General features: G+C 53.9%; 1 protein-coding gene across 1 annotated transcript; it reads right to left on the bottom strand.

Moving 5' to 3' along the window:
- Nucleotides 1–309: 309 nt before the first annotated feature.
- LOC122381628 (homeobox protein dve-1-like) lies at nt 310–24,296 on the bottom strand. Its single transcript, XM_043366027.1, has 7 exons — nt 24,031–24,296; nt 20,635–20,881; nt 7,266–7,457; nt 6,353–6,585; nt 2,625–2,786; nt 2,307–2,429; nt 310–1,899 (listed from the first exon to the last, which is right to left on the bottom strand). The coding sequence occupies exons 1-7, from the start codon at nt 24,118–24,120 to the stop codon at nt 1,081–1,083; spliced, it is 1,866 nt and encodes a 621-aa protein (XP_043221962.1). The 5' UTR covers nt 24,121–24,296; the 3' UTR covers nt 310–1,080.

Here is a 24,296-nt window from a genome sequence, read left to right as displayed (position 1 = left end):
CTGCTGATAGCCGTATAACTGGAATATGACAGATGACGAAGGAACGTGACCTGTCAGCTGCAACTTTCTCACGATTCACGAATCATATTTTTATCGACGACAGATCAAGCAGGTTCTGGAACATGCTAGTGGCAACTAATACCTATGCTCTGTGCTCATGGCGCTCTTGCGAATACGAACATAACCGATGATATGAGAAGCTGAATTATGACGGCGCAAGGAGCCGATGACAGCGCATTTCTATGGGATACTTTTACTACCGAAAGAAGAATGCCAATTCTACTAATCCGAACGTTTCAAACTCAGTTGTTGATCAACATATAACATATTTATTACGGGGATAATATTCCAATGATTGCACGATCAGACATCGAGAGACGAACACCGACACGGGGCAGCTGGCCTCGCCGGCTCGCCCCGCGGCTGCGGACCGATCGTCGAGGCCGCGCCATGACTGCCCCACGCGCCGGAATCACCCGAGGAGTCAGAGGAGGGCGCCGCGACCCACGGGGCCGGCCGGCGCCCGCTGACTCGCTCAACGATTAAATAGACTACTTGTCACATAACGATCACACGTCAGCCGATTGACTTCACGACAGCGCGGCGCGGCGGTCTAACCAACTACGAACGGCGACGGTCACTGACTGCGGAGGCGCGGCGGTACAAAATGAACGGCGCGCACCGCACGCCGGCCTGTCCGTCTCTGAGATCAAGTACAAGTGAGCGCGACCGACCGAGTGGGACCTCCGGTCCCCAGCTCTGGATACAAGCTCGACAGGGCTGCGACGGTCACCCAGCCTGCTGCACGGCGCGACCGGCCGGGCACGAACAAGCTCGGTTACGACTCGTCGCCGTCTTCCTGGGGGACGCTGACGCCTCACGCGGCGTCGCCTTAGCCTGTGTGAACTGAGATCCGACGGCTAACCCAGGCGGGGAGGTGACATTGATTGTAAGCGCAAAGAGCGGCGGGAAAGCCGACCTCTGAATGCCCGTCAGCGAATCAAACCCGGCGATCGTAGTCCCTATCAGACCCTCGTACGAACGGAGCGGGACCAAGGAACCGGCGCAGACCCGGTGAGCCTAGCAAGCTCCCAGCGAGCTCCTGGAGAGCTCCTGTCGCGAGCTGATCGAGTCCTGACTGAGCTCCGACCGCAGCGGAGACATGGCCGATCGCAGACGCTTGTTCTTGGCGCGTCGGTTCTTGAACCAGAACTGCACGTTCTTGGGCTCGAGTTTGGGGAACTTTTGCCGGTAGGGCTGCCGGTTCAGCTCGTCCGTGTACTGCAGGATGGTGGTGTGGCAGGGGTGCGTGTTGAGACTGAACCAGTTCTCTAGCAGCGGCACCTCGCTGATCGGGTCGATGAAGGTGCGGTTCCGCTTGCGCTGGTGCTCGGCCCCCATACCGATGGCCGGGTAGCCGACGTTCTGCAGGCCGGGCAGGCAGCCGGACATGTACATGGACATGGACTGACGGAACACGGACGGATCCACGCCGTAGCCGATGCGCTCAAAGTGCGCCGACGTCATGTGTCCCATGTAGGGCGAGACGAGCGAGGTGGCCGGGTGGACGAGCGACTGCGGCGAGCCGGCCGCCGTCGAGTCGCGCCGCTCCGTCTCGGCGTCGCCGTCCGAGCCGTCCTCGTGCTTCACGTCGTCCAGCGCCGGCTCGGAGGCCATGTGCGCGTCCTCACCGTCCGGTTCCTCGGAGGCCGAGAGCGAGCAGTCGTCCTCGCTCGGCTCCAGCACCGGACTGGCGGCCGGACCGTTCTGCGCGCGCTGCTCAAACTTCTTCTGGGCCGCTCGCGAGTTCTTGAACCAGTAAATAATGTTGTTGATCTCGAGTGGCTTTCGGTTGCGGCCGCCTCGGTAGAAGTTGAGCTCTTCCATAAAGTACTGCATCTGCAGAAGGGGAACGGGGCGATCAGCAATGGCAAGACTGACCGCTAATTGCCGTGCTAAAATTAAATGTCAAACGTCGTATCCGGAACGTCTAAAACTATAAAGAGTCGGGATCCATTCGGCAATGGACAGCCATTGCCATGAGGCCAAGACCGCAGGATTGTGAATGAAGGATGGATGATTCTGGCGGGAAGTGCCAAAAAGAGATTTCGGTGCAGCTGTATCTGGGGTCTAATTAATTTAGCGTATGCAGAGGTAGTCACAGCAGAACGTTAGTTGAGGTTACTGGAGCATTAATAATTCCATTACCACCGTGCTTTCGTAACAGAGATCGCGGGTGCAGACTACCCATGCCATTTCGCCCTTCTTATGTAATTGATGATCGCCTTATGTCGGTGCAAACTCACCTGCATTTTATTCGGGTGTGGGTTGATGGAATACCACTTCTGCAGCTTGGGAATCTCGTACTCCATATCAAAACTGGTGCGCACACGAGGCTTGCTGCACTGGTGGAAGTGGTCGTGAGAAGCCTGAAAGAACCGACGCGGAGTCGTCAGGCAATGCTACAAGAACCGCATCCTATACAATTAAGAAGAGGTCGGTCCATGTTTGCTCCGAGTTTTACCGGCTCTGTATAATTCTGCACTGCACTTCACTATTCGTCGTTTCGGGAACCGTAATCAGTTACTCCCTCCGGTTGAATGGCGTTGGAAACGCCTGCTCACCTGGCAGGAGGAAGAGTTGACCTCGGCCCGCTGCTCCCGCTGCTCTGGCGCCTGACCTCCACTGCGGCTCAGCTTCTGCGCCTCATACCACTGGTTGAAGCGCAGCACCGTCTCGGCCGACAGGTTGGGCAGCGCCTCCGACGTCAGGTGCGCCAGCGTGCTCTGAGGAGAGAACATACCAAACTTGGGTCAGGTACCGTGGAGTCGCTGCAACTGTCATCAGGGACATAAAGAATGACATGGGAAGAGACGGACAGGAAAGAAAGTTTGTATCTAATGTGCAAGCTCAATTGTAGGGTGAGCTTGTCTCCCGAATGCCACAGATAACAATATCTTGCATCACCATGCAACATTCACTAGCGACCGCTCATAATCATCATAACCGGCATAACACGAGCTGTTCCAGAGGCGAGCGATCCCGACCGTTTAAGAGATTGCGTCCGAGGCCAGCTATTCTCCGGCCGTTTTCCGACGCCGCTAACAAACTCGCTGTGGCCGTTCGATCGGTCCGGGAAGCGGCACCGCCACTGAAACTGGATCACTGCAGATCGCCAACTGCTCCGCTAACGACGCCCCGTGTCGGCGCGGCGCTCTGTCCCCGCCGCAGTCCATCACATCGCACCAATTATACGGGGCCGGAGCGGGCCGGGCGGCGGCGCCGGCCACCGGCCAGCGGCCACCGCCAATCCCCTGGAAAGTCGTAAAGTTGCCCGTGCGCCACAAATCCCCATTACCAGAGGAAATCCCTAACAAATCTAAGAATTTATGTGAGATTATTGAAGATCAGTTGCAATTGTCCGCGTGGCTGGAGTCGGCATCAAAAACGGGCGTCACTGGCTTGGTTTGGAGCCATTTCGGCCAATCCCCGTGATGGAGGGCCGCCTATAACTCAGCGGCCGTGCGGATATTGTGTACTTTCTGGCCGGCACGGCGCGCCCAGTTAAGATGTCCGGCGATTGGCAGTGCCAATAAATCGCGAGGTGTGAATCGAGAGCCGCGGTCGTCGGGCGATCGCACGGAAAATGGCCACGCCGCGCCACGCCAGAGTGACCCGTCCGCCCCCCCCCCCCCCTTCCTCACCCTCCCCTCCCCTCCCCCGGCGATACAGCCGGTCAGCGGCACTGCTCCTCCGATCGACACGGAGGCTGGCCGTCCGTCTCTCAATATATCCTGGTCCGACCGACATAGTAGTTACCGCACCTGGCTGGCAGCTACCCTACGTAGAACTAACTAACATATATATAGTCATAACGATATAGTCATAACGATGTTGAGGCGGAAATCATTAATGCCCTCTGCGCATATTCAGGTAACAGTTGCGCTGCAATAGGTATTGCATAGTTACTGCGTTATGCAGTCGCACCCACTGGCCACTAACTTTATTGGTTTACTCCCTGCTACTCTTTCCTAGAATTTCCCTTACCTTTTTCCTCATAACATGACAACCGTTCACTTAGGATCATTTACGAATGTATGTTTAATCGTGAAATATTCATGCAGTTCTAGGCAGCCTATGAAATAATATCACTAAAGACGCCATTTTCTTTGACCAGCTCAGCTCGTCATAAATAGTGAATCGGCTTTACGTGGCCATAAAGCACCGTTAGCTCATACACAAATGGGACGTGGTTAAGCGGCGGTTAAACCGATTTAACTGTCCATGGTCTGGTAATCCGGTCTAACTCATGAGAGCGGATTCAGATGACGAGAAGTCCGTTAGCGCACACATTAGGTGAGCGCCGCTAAGCCGCAGCGGCTGGACGTTATACGACTGTCATAAGAAACCGGGTCAGACGGGACCACGTCATCACCAGGTCCGGGCGGATCACACTCTGAGAAAAGCCGAGCGCCGCCACCCGGGCCTTCTCGGAGAATGGCCGGCAGTGACGCAAGAACGTTCGGTGGTCTTACTGCGTCTGACCACGCCGGACATTATCGGCGAACTGGGCTTAGTTTGCTACCAAAAACCGGTGCGTACCTATCTAAAGCGAGTTGTCAGTCTATATGTATGTCCATCTAATGTGTGATTAAATCGACCATTATTCAATAGTCCGAGAAATAACTCGGAGAGCAATGCTATAGAAATATGTTACAATATCGAAACGCACTGCGGATCGAAGCCGTGCATGTTCCGTAGATCCTGTCCTTCAACAATTCATGCAAATCGTTCATTACGATTCATTTACGGAACAATGAAGAAAGCTGAGGCATGTGGTATTAATGAACAGTGAACGTTGTCGCTCGAGCAGTATATGGCATCTGAGTTCTGAGGGAACGGCTCCCATAAAAATCTGGTGTCGGTAGCGACATCTCAATCACACGCGGGGTCCTCGACGGCCGGCCGTCCCCACCGAGCGCGGCGCACTTTTATATTGACCATCGCAGTAAACCGTCTCTGGACATTACTTTTATCGGCTGGTTAAAACGTCACGCGGGAACGCTAAATCATCATTTGCGGTCAACCAATCTTTATTATCGGGGTATCATCGCCTCCACGCCTCCACCAATCATATTTATCGTAACATCAGCCCATTTAATTCCATTGGATAACCTGGCGCCGGCCTGTTTAGTAGATTTTCGAAATGACGTAAGTTTGCAAACTCATCGATGAATTCGAGAGTCGGAGATTACGAGGGGCGGTCGGCGGCTGCGGCGCGGCTGCGGCGGTGGCGTGGCGGCGCTGTCGCCTCGCCGGCCACTCTTCATCTGGTTCGGCGATCGGATGCCTTCCCAGGGGGACCGATAGCGGCGAGATTTATCGCTAAATTCTGCCGAAAGATGGCATTAGATGTCTCTCGGTGCGGGGCGCAGAGTAAATCATCGGTGACGACAGCGGCGGCGAGCGGTGTCGGCTGCCGCCCGGCGGACTGCGGCCGACGGCCGACGCACGGGTAATTGGCGCTCCAGTATCGCCGCATGCCGCCACAGAGCGCCGCAGAGCGCTGTACGAGCTCAAGGAAACGGTGCACAGGCTCAGAGAGTGATAAAACTGGAAAGCGAAAACCAACAGAAATAAGTTCGATGATGGCATGAGGGTAACCATGCATAATGAGAAGAAAATCTCATACCTGAATCAAAATAGTGTTCACTTGTTGGACCTATAGTTGCGACTGTCGAAACCTGTCACTGGCGGATCCAGAAAGGCGGTCTTAGACCCTGAGGGGGGGGGGGGGCATAGCCCCCCAAAATTTCTCCAATTAAAAAAAAAACTCATCGGATTTGGATAACTTGCGCACTGCCGTGCAGTTTAATTAAAACAAACCTTCCCGAATAATGCTGTGTTTTCTTTGTATTCTCAAAAATTAATTTTCGTCGATTTTGAGCGCCACGGGGCATTGGGAAGGGGGATGAATTTGTCCCAAATGCCCCCCGGATTCGCCAGTGACAATTGCCCGCTCGTCTGTACTTCCCTGTGTCTGTCGGGTATGTCCGGTCCGTACCCGTGCTCTCGGTGTCCACATGCCCCCTCCTCTGCCGGCGGTTGGCGACTCCGCGGGTAAGACTCAGTTTCGATCCTTCTGCTGTCCGTTCCGTGTGTCTACCGGGTGTGCACAGTCCGATCTTTGGGTCTGTGCAGTACTCTTATCTCACCCGTCTGGTCCCATGTCTTACCTCGTCCAGCGGACAGCTGGATCTGGTGAGGATGGCCGGTCTGTGTGACTGTCCGGGTCTGTCGGGTCTGCATGTGTCACTGTCCGCTCTTCTATCCGGTCCTTCTCGGTTCTTACCTCGTCCAGCGGACAGCCGGAGGCGGTGAGGATGCCGCTGCCGTGTGTGACCAGCAGTCGCAGCAGCCGCTCCTTCACATCGGCCGCCTGCCGTCCGGCCGGGGTCTCGCGGCAGAAGATGCGCAGCGTGGCCGTGTTGATGACGTCGCCGAGGATGTCGGCCACGGTGTGCCCATCGGCGGCGCAGACCTGCTCCAGGGTCAGCGGCTTCCAGTTCCGCAGCGACAGGTACGCTGTCACAGGGAGAGGGTGAGGGTTGGGTCAGCCAGAGACACAGCGACAGGCACGCTGTCACAGGGAGAGGGTGAGGGGTTGGGTCAGCCAGAGACACAGAGACAGGTACGCTGTCACAGTGATGGTCGGGTCAGCCAGAGACACAGCGACAGGTACGCTGTCACAGTGATGGTCGGGTCAGCCAGAGACACAGCGACAGGTACGCTATCACAGGGATGGTCGGGTCAGCCAGAGACACAGCGACAGGCACGCTGTCACACGCACGGAGGACGGGTCGGGGGCCAGCGGTACGGAAACTCGGCGGCTCCTTAGTCCTTTCTTTTGAAATTGTCAGAGAACATATTATGCATTGCATATCAATGCAATTACACGATAGGTATGGGTCAATCAACGGGCCCAATGTTATATTTTGTCGCGTAGGGTACTTCCAAGACCCCCACTAAAAACTAGCCCACGTTCTTTTTTTTATACAATTCTGAGAACGAACATCTTATGGGTGTCCCGCAGATTCGATTTTGGTGCCTCGATAGCCCAGCTATTACAGCTCATGCCGAAGTGAGCCCGAAGCCGTCCGCCCCTACTCCCGGCCCACCCACACAGCCCCGGCTGTGTCAGCTCGGTCCGGCCCCCGCCCCCAGCCGAGGCGGCCCGTGTCAGCCCAGCCCGCCGCCTCGCTCACCGGTGCTCTCCGACACGTTGACGTGCTCCAGGCCACACTTGTGCAGCACTGCCGCCGTGACGTCATTGAATTTTGTCGACGACGGGATGATGGCATAGTCCTCGATCCGGCGCCGGCCGCTGCTCCTGACATCTGCCGGCAGGTCGATGAACTCGACGACAAATCTGACCGGCAGAGCTGCCGCTGCTCCCACTGAAACACAACGGGGATTAGTTCGCTTTATTTCATTGCACTATGTCCCAGGCTGTCGAGGCAGAATCCGTGCGAGAGCTTAAGGCTTGAATGTCTTTAACATTATATCCGTCATTCACACCTCTTTACAGTTTTTATTTTTATTTTATAAAACGCTAAGGCTGCTCGGATAAACCTTCAGATTCAAACATTAATTGCTCGCTCCGGTGTTCTTGTAATACTTCATCTGAACATACTTCACAATGCTTCAAATAACCTGAGCGTCGACGCCGGATCTGCCAAATGCTTTTATGATAAACGGCATAACTAAGCACACATTTCGGTTTAGGTATATGAATCCCGTATGAAACTAGCCGCTAATGTCAGCGCCTAAATCCGCACGACTTGTGTTAGCGCTTAAATGTATGCTGTGCCGCACGACTTGTGCAAGCGCCTGAATGTATGCTGTATCGCATAGCTTGTGTTAGCGCCTGAATGCATGCTGTGCCGCACGACTTGCGTGAATGTATGCTGTACCGCACGACGTTTTAGCGCCTGAATGTATGCTGTGTCGCACGACTTGTGCTAGCGCAAGAAGGTAAATGCTGTACCGCACGACGTGTATGAGTGCCTGCATGCATGCTGTACCGCATAGCTTGTGTTAGCGCCTGAATGTATGCTGTACCGCACCACGTGTGCTAGCGCCTGAATGTATGCTGTACCGCACGACGTTTTGGCGCCTGAATGTATGCTGTACCGCACGACTTGTGTTAGCGTTAGAGCCTGAATGATGCTGCACCGCACGGCTTGTGGAGGGGGCACAGCGACGTGACAGCTTGCCAGGCATCAGAATGGCATAAATTTTCAGAAAGAATCCGTAACTATGACAGTCAAAACACGGATGTAGATTACCCAAATACACAACAACCCGAACTGTTGCATATCGTACCGCTTAACCCGCGCCCTGCTGGGGGGGGTGTTTGAACACCCCCCCTTGTGGTTTTTCGCGAATATCTCAAAAACGGCGGCGTGGAGCGCCGCCGTTTTTGGTACACCTTATCATACATCAATTCTACACATGTTGTGAAAATTTCAGACCAAGGTCATTCAAGGTCAGGTCACCAGGTCACTTGAAGTGAACTCACCTCATAAAAAGTTTCAATGTCTGTCATATCTACACCGAGTGACCGATCGCTTTGAAACTTTCAGCGATTGCTAAGAGCAATAGCATGTACAAAATGTATATCTCAGAATTTTGATATCGATGACCTAAGGTCAGGTCAATTTTGCGACCTCCCCATTATAAGTCAATGGGAGAAAATTGAAATGCGCCTCTTTTGGACGAAAGACATTATAAACACTCCCAAACACTGAATTACAAGTAGTTTAGGCACACTGAACATGAAAATGGTGTCCGTGACCCCTGTTTATGCCCTGAGGTCATCTTAGGTCACGAATGGTATCTAACAGTTTTTCGCAAATAACTTTTGATACAGGCATGCTAGAGCGATGAAAACGCCTTAGATGTGTTCAGCTCGACGATACGGATCGACTGAGATGCAACATGACCCTTTCCGGTCAGGTCATGACCTTGACCTGAGGTCAAATTTTCAAGTTGACCTTTCAAGGTCAAGTTATAGTTCATTCGATGCGTCTTGACGAGAGGAACACGATGCCGGTAAAAGTAAGCTCGTACAAGGCTTGGGTTAAAAGTTATTGCAGAAAAACTGTTTCCGAAAAAAATAGGCTATTTTTGCAGTTTTTGCCCCCTGCAGGCAAAACCGTTGACGTTAGGTCAAATCTGAGAAAATTACTCAGAAAGGGCGTTAATTGGGCTATCGAATGCGCTTTTCCGCGGCGCCGTAGCTCTATTGGTTCCCGAGTTATGCGTTGGCTTCTTGGAAATTGTCGACATTCGACCTGGAAATCGGCGAAATTTTGCCTTCAATGACCTCTGGTGACCTGACCTTTGACATGACCAAAAAATTGACCAAAGTGATTTCCTCATTATTTTTGACGCTCTTTCGAACGCCGCCTTCTGTGTATCGCTACGTGGCCCAGGAGCCGAGTTAGAAGGGGGGGGTGTTCAAACACCCCCCCAGCAGGGCGTGGAAATCCAGGACCCCCAGCCGGGCGCGGGTTAAATAGAAAGTGAATCAACACACGCAGTGGAAGGGGGGGATTTCGCCCACCCCTCCTGTTTTTCGCCAATAAATCGCGCCGCGAACATAATATTAATGTGAAATTTTGGCTACCTGTCCAGAATTGAATTTCGGATCTTCTCGTGCAAGAAATAAGAAAATCGGTTCGCAACTTTTCTAAGTAATAGCGGTGTAAAGTCAAACATCCTGCCGCCGCGGCGGCGCGGCGGCGCGGCGGCTGGCGCTAGCCGTTACGCGCCGCCTGAATTGTAGACTGTGCCGGAGCGGGACGGTTCCGTCTTTACATCGCGCTCCTTACCGCTGATTATATTCGATTCGCGTCAAATTTGGTGAGAAGACTAAAAAAGGTACAGGCAATCTTATGGTCAAAGAATTTTGAAAATCGGCCGGTAAAAACTTGAGTTATGAGTGTGTAAACACAAAATTGTGATTGCCGCTTTTCCCGCGTCCGCCGATCCCGCTTCAGCTGGCGACATCTTACCCTTAGCAGGCTTCTAACTGCCATATTTATTGTTTGATTAACTAGAAATTCACCCTACATACTCACAAATGTATGTTCTTTCGTATAGTGAAAGAAAAAAGAAAATCGGCTGGTAACTTTTTGAGTTATCGGCGTGTAAACGCAAAAAAGTCGCTCATATATGGCAGATTTGACCACATTTGACCTCATTTGACCTTGAAGATATTGACCTAGGGTCATGAAATTCACACACAACAGAGTTCCCCAGGGCTCCCACCTACCCTCCAAATTTCGTCTTCCTAGCTCTACTGGGAGCTGAGAACTTAGGGGGGGGGGCGCCATCCGCCCCCCTTCCACTGGGCGTAGTACTCGCAACCCTTCCACTGCGCGTGTTAAAATGTGTACGTAATACTGCATGTGATTCAAAACGTCTCAATAAGGTGCCAAAAAAGCTCTCTGGCCTCAACCGAACAGAGCATCCCGCCAAACCGTCTATGCAAACATCATTTGACTATCTGTTGAATGTTGATAAAATGTCCCGGTCTCCCTCTGCTCACGCCGAGGGTCCATCCGCCGCCGTCGGGGGAATGCAGACACCGAGAGTGAACTGAGGACCCCATCCGATTTCGGCAGCCGCCTCTCCGCGGCGCACAGACTGCCGAGTCTCCCAGAATGAGGAGATTTCAGACGCAGCGACCGTGATCCCTCTCCGTGGACAAATTCGATTTTGTCGGCTCAAATTCGTAAGCTTACCCAATCAAAAATTCATCTCTAAGTCTTCTCACACAATCCTATTCAGATGAGGTTTAGCGGAGTGGCTGGCGTCCCGCCCGCTCGCAGGCGCAGCTCTTTCTGAACGCATTCAGCACGGTCGTCCGAACAGAGGACAGGAGTGAACGGGCAGACAGTGCGACACCGACCGCAGGACAGAGGGGAGAAGGGAAGACAGCGCGGCACTGAACAGAGTATGTAAGTACAGGAGTGAACGGGGAGGCAGCGCGGCACCGACCGCAGAGTCGGTACCGGATAAAACGGATAGAACGGTACAGGATAGAACGGAGAGACATTGTGGCACAGAACAGAGTTCAAGATAGAACGGGGAGACAGCGCGGCACTGAACAGAGGACGGGCCAGAGCGGTGTCGACCAGCGAGATAAACGGAGGGACCCGGGACACGGACAAGAATACAGGACGGGACGGGGAGACATGGAGCAAGGGTACCGGAAATGGGAGAGATCGGTCAAAGAGACAGGAGGTCCGGACCTGCCGCGGGTCGCGCGGGATCCCTATGAACCACGCAGGCTCACGCGGTCTAAGGCAAGACTAATCAGCAGTGGCTTATAGCCCGACCGTGGTCTGATGTTGGGCTGATCAGCAGTGGTTTAAGGTCTGACCGCGGACTGAGGCCGGCTGATCAGCAGCGGTTTACCGTTTGCCGGCTGAGACCGGCTGATCAGGCATCGGCATCCCTCAGCGGCCCACGGTCGCAGTCCCAGGAACACTCGTACGCTGTTATCGTCGACCTGTCGTGATGTAATGGGCATTGTGCAATGTATTTGGTAATAATGAGAAATCCTGAGCCAGATTACCATCAGAATAGACTGTATTAACAAATGCGCATTTCCTTGAAGTAGCGTCGACAAAAAGCGTACAGTCATGCGAGAAGTTTTAATGCTTTACTCTCATTCCTGTCCTCGTCCTTTTTTTGCTGCTATCGTCTGACATCAAAACATGGATGCTTGTTGCTTATCTTAGCCTTTGCTTTGCTTCTAGAGCCATACTTGCTCATAGATCGGTAATACGCACAACACACCCTATACGTTAATTCTGGTCATTTGTCATTCCACCGTGGCGGTCCAGTGTCAAAACGGGTGGTGATTTAGTGTCAAAACTGTTTCATCACCGTGTCTGTAGACCGCACTGACAAAGTCAGGCAATACTCGGGCCATAACAGAGCACGGAGCGGACAGAACGCTCGCCCCACCGTCACGACGGCTAAGCTCAGCCCTGGAGCGCCGCCGCCGGCGCCCAACCGGAGCATTTCCTTTCGCCAGTGCCACGTCCGTTTCCCCGTCGAGTCCGGGCTTACGGGCGCCGCCAGATTAGAAGCCCTGCAGCTGAATCGGATTATGGGCATGATTGATGATCGCGGGCGACGCCGGATTACCGGTGATCCTCGGCGGCTGCCCTAATCCTTTTGAAGGGATCGCACCTAATCCGGACGGCCGATTGGCGGAGCGTTATTTTGGCGCGGCGTGCTCCACTTTCCTGGGAGCTGTGCTGTGTGTTTTGGCACGCCGCGATGCCGTGCATTGTTTGGGAGCGCGGCGGTGCGACGCCCACCGTCCGCCGGAGACCGGAGGCGCCCGCCGCCGGGAAGGATCAGGCCACAGCGCGAGATGGCCTTCCCGTGTATGTCGCCAACTTTACTCTCGACGACGAGGGGATTTGGAATACGGCCGGATTCATAGGATTTGCTGTAATCCCAACGCAGAAGTATCACAGAGTGTTTTTCTGTGATAAACGGGAATGGGCGGCCGGCGGAGCGGCTCGCGCGGTGCGCACCCCACCTAAAAGGATGACGGCCGAAGCCCCACTGACGCCGTCGATACGGCTCAGCTGATACAATAAATGCGGCGCATCGACTGTTTGTGGGTGCCCGGTGCCGGGTGCCGTGGCATCGAGTGGGTACCTACCGGGTGTACCCGGTGCCGAGCATCGGGGTATCGAATGCACGCTGGGTGCCGGGTGCCCTGATGCATGCAAGGTGTACCTAATCGCCACGCAATTTGGAATGTGGATCGCTCTTAAATATTCAATACAATACAATACAATGTGCCAGTTGTATTATTGTTTTGCTGTGTAAGTTATATGGAATGCTTACTCTTCACTGTTGGATGTGATCAGTGCCCGATATGTCCGATACTTCAAAGCGCATGAGTGATGCGATGTGATTGATTAGATGACGTGCTGCAATTAAAGGGACTATCCCACCTTTAACATGGGGTTTGAGTTGAGATAGCCAAGTTTGCGGCGAGGTTCGGAAACCACTATCTATCTATGTTGCAACCCCCGCGGCCTCTTGGTGTTGAAGAAATTCGTTCCCTTCATTTGAAAATGGGCCTTGCGCAAGGCCCTATCTTCAACATGGAGCGACCGTTAGTGTGACGTCACCTCGTTTAGTCATTCTGATTTAAATGGGTTTGTTCGTTGAAAAATCGCTTAAAACTTGGTCTGAACTTTGTTGTGGTGCCTACAGAGTAAAAAGAATCAGCTTTATGACAGTAATGTGGCCTGGGGAAGGAGGTAATTTTGGGCTGTGACGTCACATATTTGAAAGTTTGTGTTTGGAATATGGGAAGCCTAAGATGTTTAATGAAAAATAAATGCCAGAACCGTGTTCCTGGTCATCCAATCTATAAAGTCGGGCACAATTTAACTGGTTTTAACCCGCGACCTGGTGGGGGGGGCTATTTTTTGCCCCCCCTACAGACTTTTCGATATATCTCCAGAACCGCTGCCCCGATCGTCACCAAACTTTCAGTACCCTCCCGGACATCAATTTTACACATTGTGACCAAAAATTTTTCCAAAGACTATGATAGGTTGGCCGGAAATGACGTCAGAGTACGTCATGTTCTGCCGTTTTCGACCCAAAAAAGGGTTTCGCGGGAAGAGCTGTCAGGCCTATAGCTTTGCAAATACAGAAAAATGATAAAGACATAAAAGCTGTATAATTGACAGGGCTACAAAACTGCGATCTCGGATTTTTGAAATTTTTGGATTTTGACCCCCAAAAATCAAAAAATATATTTTTTGGATATAATAATCAAAAAATCCAGAAAGTTTTTTGAATTTCGCAAAAACCGGAATATATGTGATAGTCCTTACCGCCTTCCATCCACATACCAAATTTGAGATTGATACCTCTTTTTTTGGCGAAGTTATAGCGAAAAAACTGTTCAAAATTGATGACGTCAAATTTTCAAACTCAATTTTTAGCAATTCTAGGCCCCGTAGCGCAAAACAAAGACCACCATTAGACTCCCCGTGACGAGCTGCATCGAATCAATACCCATCTTATGCAAAACTATCAACTTTAAAATTTGACCTTTTTTGGCCTGACCTTGACCTGACCTTGACCTGAACTTCACCAGAAAGTGACCTAAGCCGTACCTGATAGTCTTATAACCAACACCATTGAGTTGGAAATGAAAAATTGGCCAGAAAACATGCATCACACAACCCTAGTAAAGTTGGGCTCATGTGACCTGACCTGTGACCCTTGGTGACCTGACCTGTGACCTGAGCTGGTATTGTCAGTGACCTCTAATAGCAACATATCTACTAGGCAACTGACGCCCTATCGCTGATTCTCGACAAAATGCGTTTTCCTCGGTGTTATAGCGCATTCCCTAGAAGACCCGTGAACGGTGAAACATTTCATCTTTGACCTGACCTGTGACGTCATCGGTGACCCCGAGGTCAATGAAATTTGGTTTCCCTCTACAAATTTGACAGGCCTTTCGAACGCCGTTTGAATTTTGTGGATCCGTCCAGTAGTTTCGGAGATATGAGGGGGGGGGGGCAAAAAATAGCCCCCCCCCCACCAGGTCGCGTTATAAACAGAGCCCACCAGGGCGCGGGTTAACAACATTTTAGAAGGTGGGATAGTCCCTTTAAACTTTAGTAACATCGTTTAGTACCTACAGGTCACAAGTGTACGACTTTTTTATGCGGGTTAACATATGCTGATACCTAAACACCGTTTATAAAGTCGGTACGTGCTGTCTCGCGTGATCCACTAATTCTACCCATCTACCTATCGAGCATAGAACGTCAACTAGCAAGTTCACGTGTCGTCTGTTGAATCGAACAGTGACTAGTGAGATGTGTATTTCAGACCTGCAGGTGATGCTTTTTATATCGGCATGTAACCGTATATGAAATCCGTTATGACGGCACTTGACAAGATTGTCAAGCCGGGCGGGGCTGAGTAGTGGGCGGGGGTGGGCTGGGGCGCCACGCGCGCCCCAGCGCTCTGATTAAAACACCCCGCTGGCCATGCAATAATGACATCGCTCAGACGCTTCTCGGCTTAAATTACACAAACCGCCTCGCTAAGACGCTGGGCAGCTTTGGCCGGTCCGGGGGGGGGGGGGGGGGTGCAGCGCGGCCGGCCCGTGGCCATGATCCGACCGCGGCTCCGCCAAAAACGCCGCTGATCCGCGCCGGATGGTCCGGAGGCCGCGCTGCATCCGGCTCCGCCGTGTGCTGTTGCAGCTGCTAAGCGACTCGGCGGCCACCAATAGCGTAACAGATGGCCGGATTAGCCCCGCTCGGCGTCATGGGCCCTATAGCCGGCCGGCAGCCGCCCTCAATACGGGTTCGCCCGACGAGCGAGCGCGCCGCCGACTGAGTCCTCGCCGCGATGCGAATCCATGGAGAGATCCCGATATCCTCCTCTTTTTCTGCGGCCCTATTACGCGCGGCTTAAGTTTGAGTCGGTCGGCGACGCGGCTCGGCACGACCGGTCTGACTTTGGAGCCGTTCGTTTGTCGACTTAGCCGGCGTCGGCTCGGCCGGCCCCGCCGCCCACCTCATTATGAGGGATTTTCTAAATACGTCTTTAGTAAATGCCCCGGGATGAAAAGATAATACCGCCGGTCGATCAAATTCAATGCAGTCGTGCGACGCGGCCGACTTCAGATCCGTCCGAGTGAAGATCTCAGACGGAAATGGCTTATGAACTGACTTAGGGCGGATGCTTGCTGAGGCGATGATGATGAAGCTTGGGTCAATCTAAGACCGGTTGTATTAGACCTACACTGATAAACGTACCAAAGGAAGGCAGGAAAGTCGAACTGGTAGACAGATAGACAGACATATTCAGCGAAATTCTGTTAAATCTGAAAACAGATCTGATGGACGTGCATGACGCATGTTCTAGCAAAAGACAGAATCCGTTATGAAAACTCGTCTCGTTGCCATGACTACTAGGCGCCAGGTAATCGGTGTGATGAGCACTTATTGCGGCCTGCGCAATTGTTTCAGGTGCGATTGAAGCGGGCGGTCTCCAATGCAGCGCTTGCCTAATGAGAAGCCTCGCCCGTCAGCGACCTTCCGGTGGCCCTCAGAGCTGTTAGGCGCGCGACGCGGCCGGTTTTTGCGTGGGCTGCCCCTGAAAAGAAGCCCAGCTGCACGGCCGGCCGTCCAACCGGCCTCCCGCCGCGCTGACCACAGCAGACCGTATTTACTAAACAGCCGACAACGGCCGACCGGACGGCGTCTCCGACTCAGCGGCTCCAGAGCCGAGAGAGTAGTGGTCATTAGGAGTTCAGAGTGAATTGTGCACTAGCTACAGGTTTAATCGGACCGAAACCTGCTCACGCACCTGTACTTTGACTGTCACTCTTTGATTTAATGTCGAGTTCATACAGCACACTACCCATTCAACGAGCAAGAGCGAGCCAACCACAACACCATAAAGCTCCCATGACTCATGTGTATTGCACAATCATGGTTAGCTGGATAATCTGCAGCCCTGATTTAGATAACATCACTGAAAGCGTTTAAAAAGCCCAATACTTTCTCCCGTTGTGCGAGGTCTTTCCTCGTGTAGCTATCGGCGGGTCCGGGTCCCTTCCTGCCGGGCCGCCCCCGCAGATCACGGCTGTGTGTGTCGGGGGGTTAGGGCAGTGTCTCCGGTGACGCGGGGCCGGCTCAGAGCTGCGGTAGGTCTGCTCAGGGAGGTGTGGCCCGCACGGAGCCGCCGAGCTCCCGGACACGGTGTGAACCGGTCCTCTCGTCCGTCTCCTCTCATCATGGGTAGAAAAAGTCCCGATGATTAAGCCAGAGCTCAATGGTGAGAGACCCAAGCCCTGTGTGCGTGGATAAGCTGCGCATTGCCGATATGTCACACAAGTATACACACCCGTCAAATGACACGGGGTCACCCTCTTCTCAGCTGCTCGCCTCACGTCCGCTCCTGCCTGCTCGCCATACGTTACGCGTTTCGTCACATGTTCACCACGTCTGTCATCGCTGTCAGTCATCACAGTTTGACACGGTCTGCCATCGCCGTCTGACACTGCCATCGCTTTGTGACAAAGCCTGTAGCCGCCGTCTCACAGTCATAGCCATCTGACACAGTCCGTCATCGCCGTCTGACACTGCGCATTGCTGTTTGTCATCGCCGTCTGACACAGTTGACAACTGTTTCACCGGATACGGTCAACAATCAGTCCCGCGTTGTGACGCTTAGTGACGACAAACAGCCCGGGTCTACTTAACACTGAACTTTCAAACAGTGAACAGCCAGATCGGTGACTGAGCGATATTACACGGATGCTGAGCGTCAGGTTCCATAAGATCCCACCTACGGATCTTCAATTAAGTTCGATAATCTCCAAAGCTTTTCAATGATGCAGATGGCTGTGGCTCGTGAGACACATTGTCAAAATGTCGGGTCTTTTTTGCGCAAGAACTGTAAATCTAATACACTGAAAGGAAGGCAGCATTGTTATCGGTGTCCATAATTTTCGTTATTGAATCGACTTATGTCAAGAGCGGATTAACAGGGGTTCACCAGCGATACCCGTAATTTCTTTAAAATGCAGCCGTGCAAACTCACGGTATAATTCCCGGACAAAATCGTGACCGTCGATCATGAGGCAGTCTCCGGAGAGGCAGAAAAACATCTGTGCCCGGGTCGTGGCGACTTCCGGCTCCTGCAGCGGAAGTGACGTGGTGCGGCGCCGGCGTCCGCTTCGGCCGGACCGAGCGAGATCGGCGGCCACATCCGCCCCTTCTGCGGAGCTGCAGCGTTCAAGGCCGCGCCGCGAGAAACACATCGCCCACGGCTGGCCACCGACCCGGAATCACCAATCCGGATTAGTGCATAGGTTTGGGATGTCTGAGGTTCGAGGTTTGGTAGGACTCGCAGTCACCTGTCGCTGTCAGTTTCATTGTCGGACGGTGAGATACCGGGGTACCGCCGCGGAGAGGGGCCGCGCTGGTCCGCTCTGCTGTGATTGCACACTCGGTGCTGAGTTGCTGTACCCGCGTACTCTGCACCGGGTGAAGCAGGTCGCCGACCATGGTGCACCAGGGAGAGAGGTGTCTCTGAGCGGGCCACCATCAGCCGCTATCGGCACGGGAAACGAGCGGCAGGGGGCGCGGTGCCGGCCGGCGCCGCCGCCAATCACCTCCGACCACCGGCCGCTGCCGCCGATCAGCCAGCGCGCCGCCCGGCCGCGCACCGCTTTATTATACGGGCCCGGTTTATCTGGGCGTCCAACGGCGCGCGAGCGGCGCGGTATTTCCATCGTGTGCTCATTAGCGCCGGCCGCGGCCCGGTTATCGCGCCGGCCGGCCGTGCGTCCACCGGCCGCCACCAGACGAAATCCTTTTGTTTACGGTGCAGCGCCGGCGGCCGCGCGGCGGCGGCGGCGGCGGCAGTGGCGCACAGTCGCCGTTCGCGGCGCGCCGCTATCGCGCGCATCGCGGCGGCGCCGAGCAGCAGGCGCAAAAACTGGTCAATTAATGATAATCTGGCGCACGGCCAGCGCTCCTCAGGTGTTTACTCCAGTTCTGGCGTGTTTTTGTGCGCGTTGCGAAAGTAGCCGTGATTAGGATTATTTATAGAGGAATTATTGCAAGGAATGCATAATCTGACCGTCAACAGGGCGCAGCGCAATGTGCGCCGAAGTGCGTGTCGGGGCGGGACGTTTTTGCGGCACTTTGCCGCCTTGCGTCCGGCAGTCCTCTTGGCGGCCGTATTTGCTCTGATTAGATAAATTGGTCATCCGACAGTTGTTTGTTGACCTCGCCTTGACTTAGCGGCCGGTCTTTGTCGGGTGGGGGTCGTCGGGCGCCGGTGAGGTGACACATTCGACCCTCCCCTCCCTCTGTGCAGGTGCCCGAGGTCGGCAGTCGGTCTGATAGTGGTCAAACGCAGCGCGGTGGATGCAGCTTAGCTCGCCGGTGCTGCCGGCTGAATCAGGCAGCTTCGCGCAGCTCCCCTAACCATGCTGACAAACGCTGCATGTTTCAGACTAAGCAGGCCAAGCGGGGAACCGCCATACGCTCGGTGAGACAGCGATATCTTGCGGAGGGCGGTATTGAAGCCACAACTCAAACTGGCACAGACCGCGACCTAGCGCAAGTAAAGTTAGTGGCCAACTAAATATGTACATATGGTAACTAGGAAGTGCGACTTAATAGCCGTTTTCACGACGGGCTATCCGGCGAATGCACTTGATTTGACCAAATCTGCACCTAATTTCTTTTACAGCAAATATCTTCATTTTGTGAATTTATTTCAGTGTTTTAATCGATGATGCTCTCTGATAATATGACAAAGCAGGCATATAAGCAATTAGTGCAACCCTAGCTGATCGCTACTAAGAGACACACTGAACCTGATTTGACCAAATCTGCACCTGATCTGTACCAGATGTGCACCAAATGTGTACCAGATGGCCGTCGTGAAAGCGGCTACTGTCTTGGCACTAAGCATCCTTGGATATGTAGTAAGGAAATAATCCTGAAGAGCAGCTCGTTACTCGGAATATACCGCCGGGATGATGAAGCTTGGCTGACGCAGAAGTATTTCAAGCTCTTACGTTCTACATAAGTCCTTTATGTTTCTGACTTATCTGGATATGGGACCACAATTACGATTGCAGTGAGTTCTTTGGTGGTAACTCGGCTTCTACTGTTAAAAACCGACGATCAGCATTCATCGATGAGACGAGCCTGAAATAACTCTGGAAGTTGTGGCTGACGGTGGACCTGATGTTTCTCTTCACTTTTGGAATGAACTGCGGTACTAATGCCCCTCTGTGACTAACCTACGGTTCTGGTGTTCCTCTAGGACTAACAAGCGGTTCTGGTGTTCCTCTAGGACTAACAAGCAGTGCTGGTGTGTCTGTGAGTTGTGACTGACCTGTGGTGCTGGCTGCCAGAGCTGCCGGCACGGTGGCGGTGCTGGCGCCCCTCTAGGACTGACCTGCGGTGCTGGCGCCCCTCTGTGACTGACCTGTGGTGCTGGCAGCCAGCGCTGCCGGCACGGTGGCGGTGCTGGCGCCCCTCTGTGACTGACCTGTGGTGCTGGCTGCCAGCGCTGCCGGCACGGTTGCGGTGCCGGCGACCCTCTGTGACTGACCTGCGGTGCTGGCTGCCAGCGCTGCCGGCACGGTGGCGGTGCTGGCGCCCCTCTGTGACTGACCTGCGGTGCTGGCTGCCAGCGCTGCCGGCACGGTCGCGGTGCTGGCGCCCCTCTGTGACTGACCCTTAGTGCTGCTGGCGCCCCTCTGTGACTGACCTGTGGTGCTGGCTGCCAGCGCTGCCGGCACGGTCGCCGTGCTGGCGCCACTCTAGGACTGACCTGCGGTGCTGGCGCCCCTCTGTGACTGACCTGTGGTGCTGGCTGCCAGCGCTGCCGGCACGGTGGCGGTGCTGGCGCCCCTCTGTGACTGACCTGCGGTGCTGGCTGCCAGCGCTGCCGGCACGGTCGCCGTGCTGGCGCCCCTCTAGGACTGACCTGCGGTGCTGGCGCCCCTCTGGGACTGACCTGTGGTGCTGGCGGCCAGCGCTGCCGGCACGGTGGCGGTGCTGGCGCCCCTCTGCGACAGTGCTGTGGCGGCAGCGGCCAGCACGGCCGGCAGTCCGGTGACGCTGGTCTCTGCCTGTGTGACCGGAGAGCCGTCCCTGGCCGCCGAGCTGCCCGTCAGGCCGTTACAGGCCGGCGGCGGCAGCTGCTTCTCTGACGTCATCATCGACAGCAGCTGCTTCTCCGACTTCATAGTCAGCTGCAGCGGCTGCCGGGCAGACGCAGCCAGAGGTCACAACTGTGTGCAATGTGCATTAAAGTGGATTAGCGCTGGCATACCGACGAGAAAATACATAAATAAACACCGGAATGCCAATATATCAAAATGATTATCGTTCCATATCGTTAACGTTCAAGCTGGTGATTTTCCAGGATAAGGCATGTTGGATGAACTGGTCGGTTCGACACTGGAAAAGCACCACAGATTAACGTGATATGCCCTCGGGAACAGCTAAATGTGACAAGTGTGACAGGTAGTGGCTGGCAAGGGCTACAGTACGCATAAAACGCATACCTAAACCGTGTAAGTATATATGTAAGCATGCAAATGAAATGATACGTACACAAACTCCTTATGTAGAGAGAAGTCTGTGCACGTACTATTCCACTGGCAAAGGCAGAAAGCCGCATTATTGTTACATGCCAATCCTTGCCCACGGAAGCAAGGACCCGACTCCGAGAATAAGAATGCGAATCCACACAACGTGAGGCTGGGAGTTGTTATTCGCGAAACATAATCAGTGAGATGAAGCCGTTTCGGCCAATGGTCTGCGCGAAGGCAGCATAAGGTGGGCCTTGTGTGCAGACCGCTGTGGTCAGCGCTCAAAGCCAGCAGCAGTCTCAGCGCAACTGTGGAGACGTTTGATGTAATAAGAGGTGTGCTGCAAAGTGAAGACGTTCGCCCAGGCCACGGATCAATGGTGACGTGCATCGTTTTGGGTTCAGCAATAACATCACTCCATGCCTCCACGTATTCCCGGTTTTCGAACATTCGGTCCTTCGCCTAGTTCGAGGTCCGTGGACAGTGATGGTCCCTCTCAGGTGGCTGTATTACTATCTACCTACCCAGGGCTTCTCTTTGTGACACCACCGTCACCTTGCCATGACACCACCGTCACCTTGCCATGACACCACTGTCACCTTGCCATGACACCACCGTCACCTTGCCATGACACCACTGTCACCGGCCCGTGCAATGTCAGCCGCTCATAATTCGCCGCGGTCCGGCGTTACACGACTGCTGTGACAGACAAAGCTAAAGGAACTCGCGGAGGAGGAGCCGACTTTCGAGTCGGAAATCTACTCCAAAGATCTTGAGTTGAACCACGACTCCAGTAAACGAAGAATCGAGTCAAAGCCAGACTTCGGTGTGCAGATCGTTAGTTTTCGGGGAACCGGGCCACAGTACTGCCCATTTATGCATTTTTTATCAGGTCTCCTAACAAATAGCCAAGCGAACACAGGATAGTCATAGGTCGCAGGTACCAAAGCGCACTTCTGTGATTCATATAAAGCTTATTCGAATGGAGGTAGATGCCAACCAGGTTTGAATTGCAGACGGGTCGGCTGGCTGTCCGAATGATGATGCCCGACGACCAGACAGTAGGAGGCGAAGAGTTCCTGAGGCCTTCAAAACATGCCATAATTCATAGGCTGTCTTAACTGATGTCGTCTAATCTTATGACGGGTTGGTAGGTCGTACATCAACTAAGGCACCCGAAGCATATAATAGACACCATATCCATCAGTCTTTGCCATTCTCAGGACTAGCCCATCAGCATCCTTCCTCATTCTCACATTGTTTCGTCCGGGCTGACGGTCACCCAAAGCAACAACCGCGAGGGTGATGAGGTCAACTCCAGCCTGGAATACACCTTTCGCGGGTGACCGTTTGCATGGCAGAGTGGGCTATATCCCATCGGGACACGCCCATCCCACGGATGATCTCTGCCACAACGCACTGTGCGTCGGTGGTGGTCCGTACAGTCGAATGTATCCACCATACCCCTATCATCTCATCTCACAACTCTGCAATGGTCCGTAAAAGAAGAATTAAAGACCGTAAGAGGCTGCTCCAAACAAAACAAAATAAAACAATAAGCTTCATCAGAACGGGAGAGATGAATTTTAACTACAAAAGGAGACCATCGACAGCGTGGGCGATAGGATGAATAGCAGCAGACACATATGCATGCTGATTGCTGGTCTCTTGATGCAGATCCAACAAGTCACAATGGCAAGGACTGATCGCATCCGTCATAGTCGCAGATAGTGATTCTTTCTGTCAACCGCGATGACTGATCCCTCCCCTCTGTCAACCCCGATGACTGATCCCGCCCATCAAAACGCCGGTTACTGATGCAGTCTCAAACAAGCCATGGTGGTAGGTATATTCTATCCCTAGGTATATTCTATCCCTCCATAGCCGCGATAGCTAATCCCGCGGATGACAGGGTGAGCCTTCTTACAGCCTCGTCCTGTCACAGCCTCGTTGACTGGCGACTGCTAGTGCCTGTCACAAGTATACGTCGAATAGACCAGTCTGTGTCAGGGGTGACCGCTGTAGCATAACACGCCACAACACGGACTCCGTACAACGACAAAAGATCTACCACAACCAAGCTCTGAACTCTGCAGTCCTCTTGGTCTTCAGCGGTGCCTTTGGATCACATGGCTGCCTTCTATATGTGAAACAGCTGCAGTCCAATCCGGGAAAGTGGGGACGGGAGGGGCACCAGCCGGCGGGAAGGAAAACTGGGCACTGGGCAGCTTAGGCTGGCCATGTGCGCTGGTACCGAAAATCGCCAGCGGGCCGACGTGGATGCCTTTGGTGAGGGAGTTGTCGCTGAGGTGCATTCCAGGAGGGCCATCGATGTAAACAGTCACCGCCAGGAGCGTGTTGAGTCACAGCTCCGAGCATCGTTTACCGCAACACGCGTCCGTCCGACCGTCCGCGGTGACGCAACCTCGGCCTTCTAGCAGCCCACATGATAGGTAAGCCATACACTGATTCATGCAGCAATTCTCACAGTCGTTTACAAACTCACATTCAAGTGGGTCGTACGGGCACACCCACCAACACAGGCAATACTTCTACTATAGACAGCACATAGTCCACCATCCGCCGCTTAGTCACAGTGCATAGCTATACTCCACGTGGCCTCCCAACCAAGGCCCTGAACAGCACACAATATCAGTGTTCATCACGTGGTGCCCCATCCAAAGACCTTATAACACACAACTCCCGTGTGTTGTGAGCCATGTGCTTCCCCAACCGATGGCCCGGACGACCACAGCACATCTCGGCGCGGCCTGCTGCCTCACTGCAGCACGCTGCCCTCCCGCCTGCGAACTCACCTCATTGCTGTTCTCCGAGAGGCTCTCCGGCTGTCCGGCGGCGCCCCACGAGTCGGTTGCCATCGCCTCTCCGTGACCCTTCTGCTCCATGCGTCCGCCGTCCCTGCCGAGCACAGCGCGTGTCTCTCTATCTGTCCGTGTCGTGCACAGCGCGTGCCGACCGTCCCTCTATCAGCTCCGTGCACTGTATCTGGCTGCTGGCCTCTGCACGCTGAGCGGCAGCCGCACACGTCCGCCCCCGGCCGCGGCCGCAGCGTCAGTGAGCC

The sequence above is a fragment of the Amphibalanus amphitrite genome, unplaced genomic scaffold (assembly GCF_019059575.1).
Source record: "Amphibalanus amphitrite isolate SeventyFive unplaced genomic scaffold, NRLGWU_Aamphi_draft 000123F_arrow, whole genome shotgun sequence".
NCBI classification, from domain to species: Eukaryota; Metazoa; Arthropoda; class Thecostraca; order Balanomorpha; family Balanidae; genus Amphibalanus; species Amphibalanus amphitrite.
This window is presented reverse-complemented; position numbering and strand designations above follow the sequence as displayed.

Coding starts and splice junctions, on each gene's coding strand:
- LOC122381628 (XM_043366027.1), bottom strand. CDS start 24,120: ATGGAGCAGAAGGGTCACGGAGAGGCGATGGCAACCGACTCGTGGGGC. Junction 2,787..6,352: donor CCGGCTGTCCGCTGGACGAG/GTAAGAACCGAG, acceptor TTCTCTCCTCAG/AGCACGCTGGCGCACCTGAC. Junction 1,900..2,306: donor CACACCCGAATAAAATGCAG/GTGAGTTTGCAC, acceptor CCCCTTCTGCAG/ATGCAGTACTTTATGGAAGA.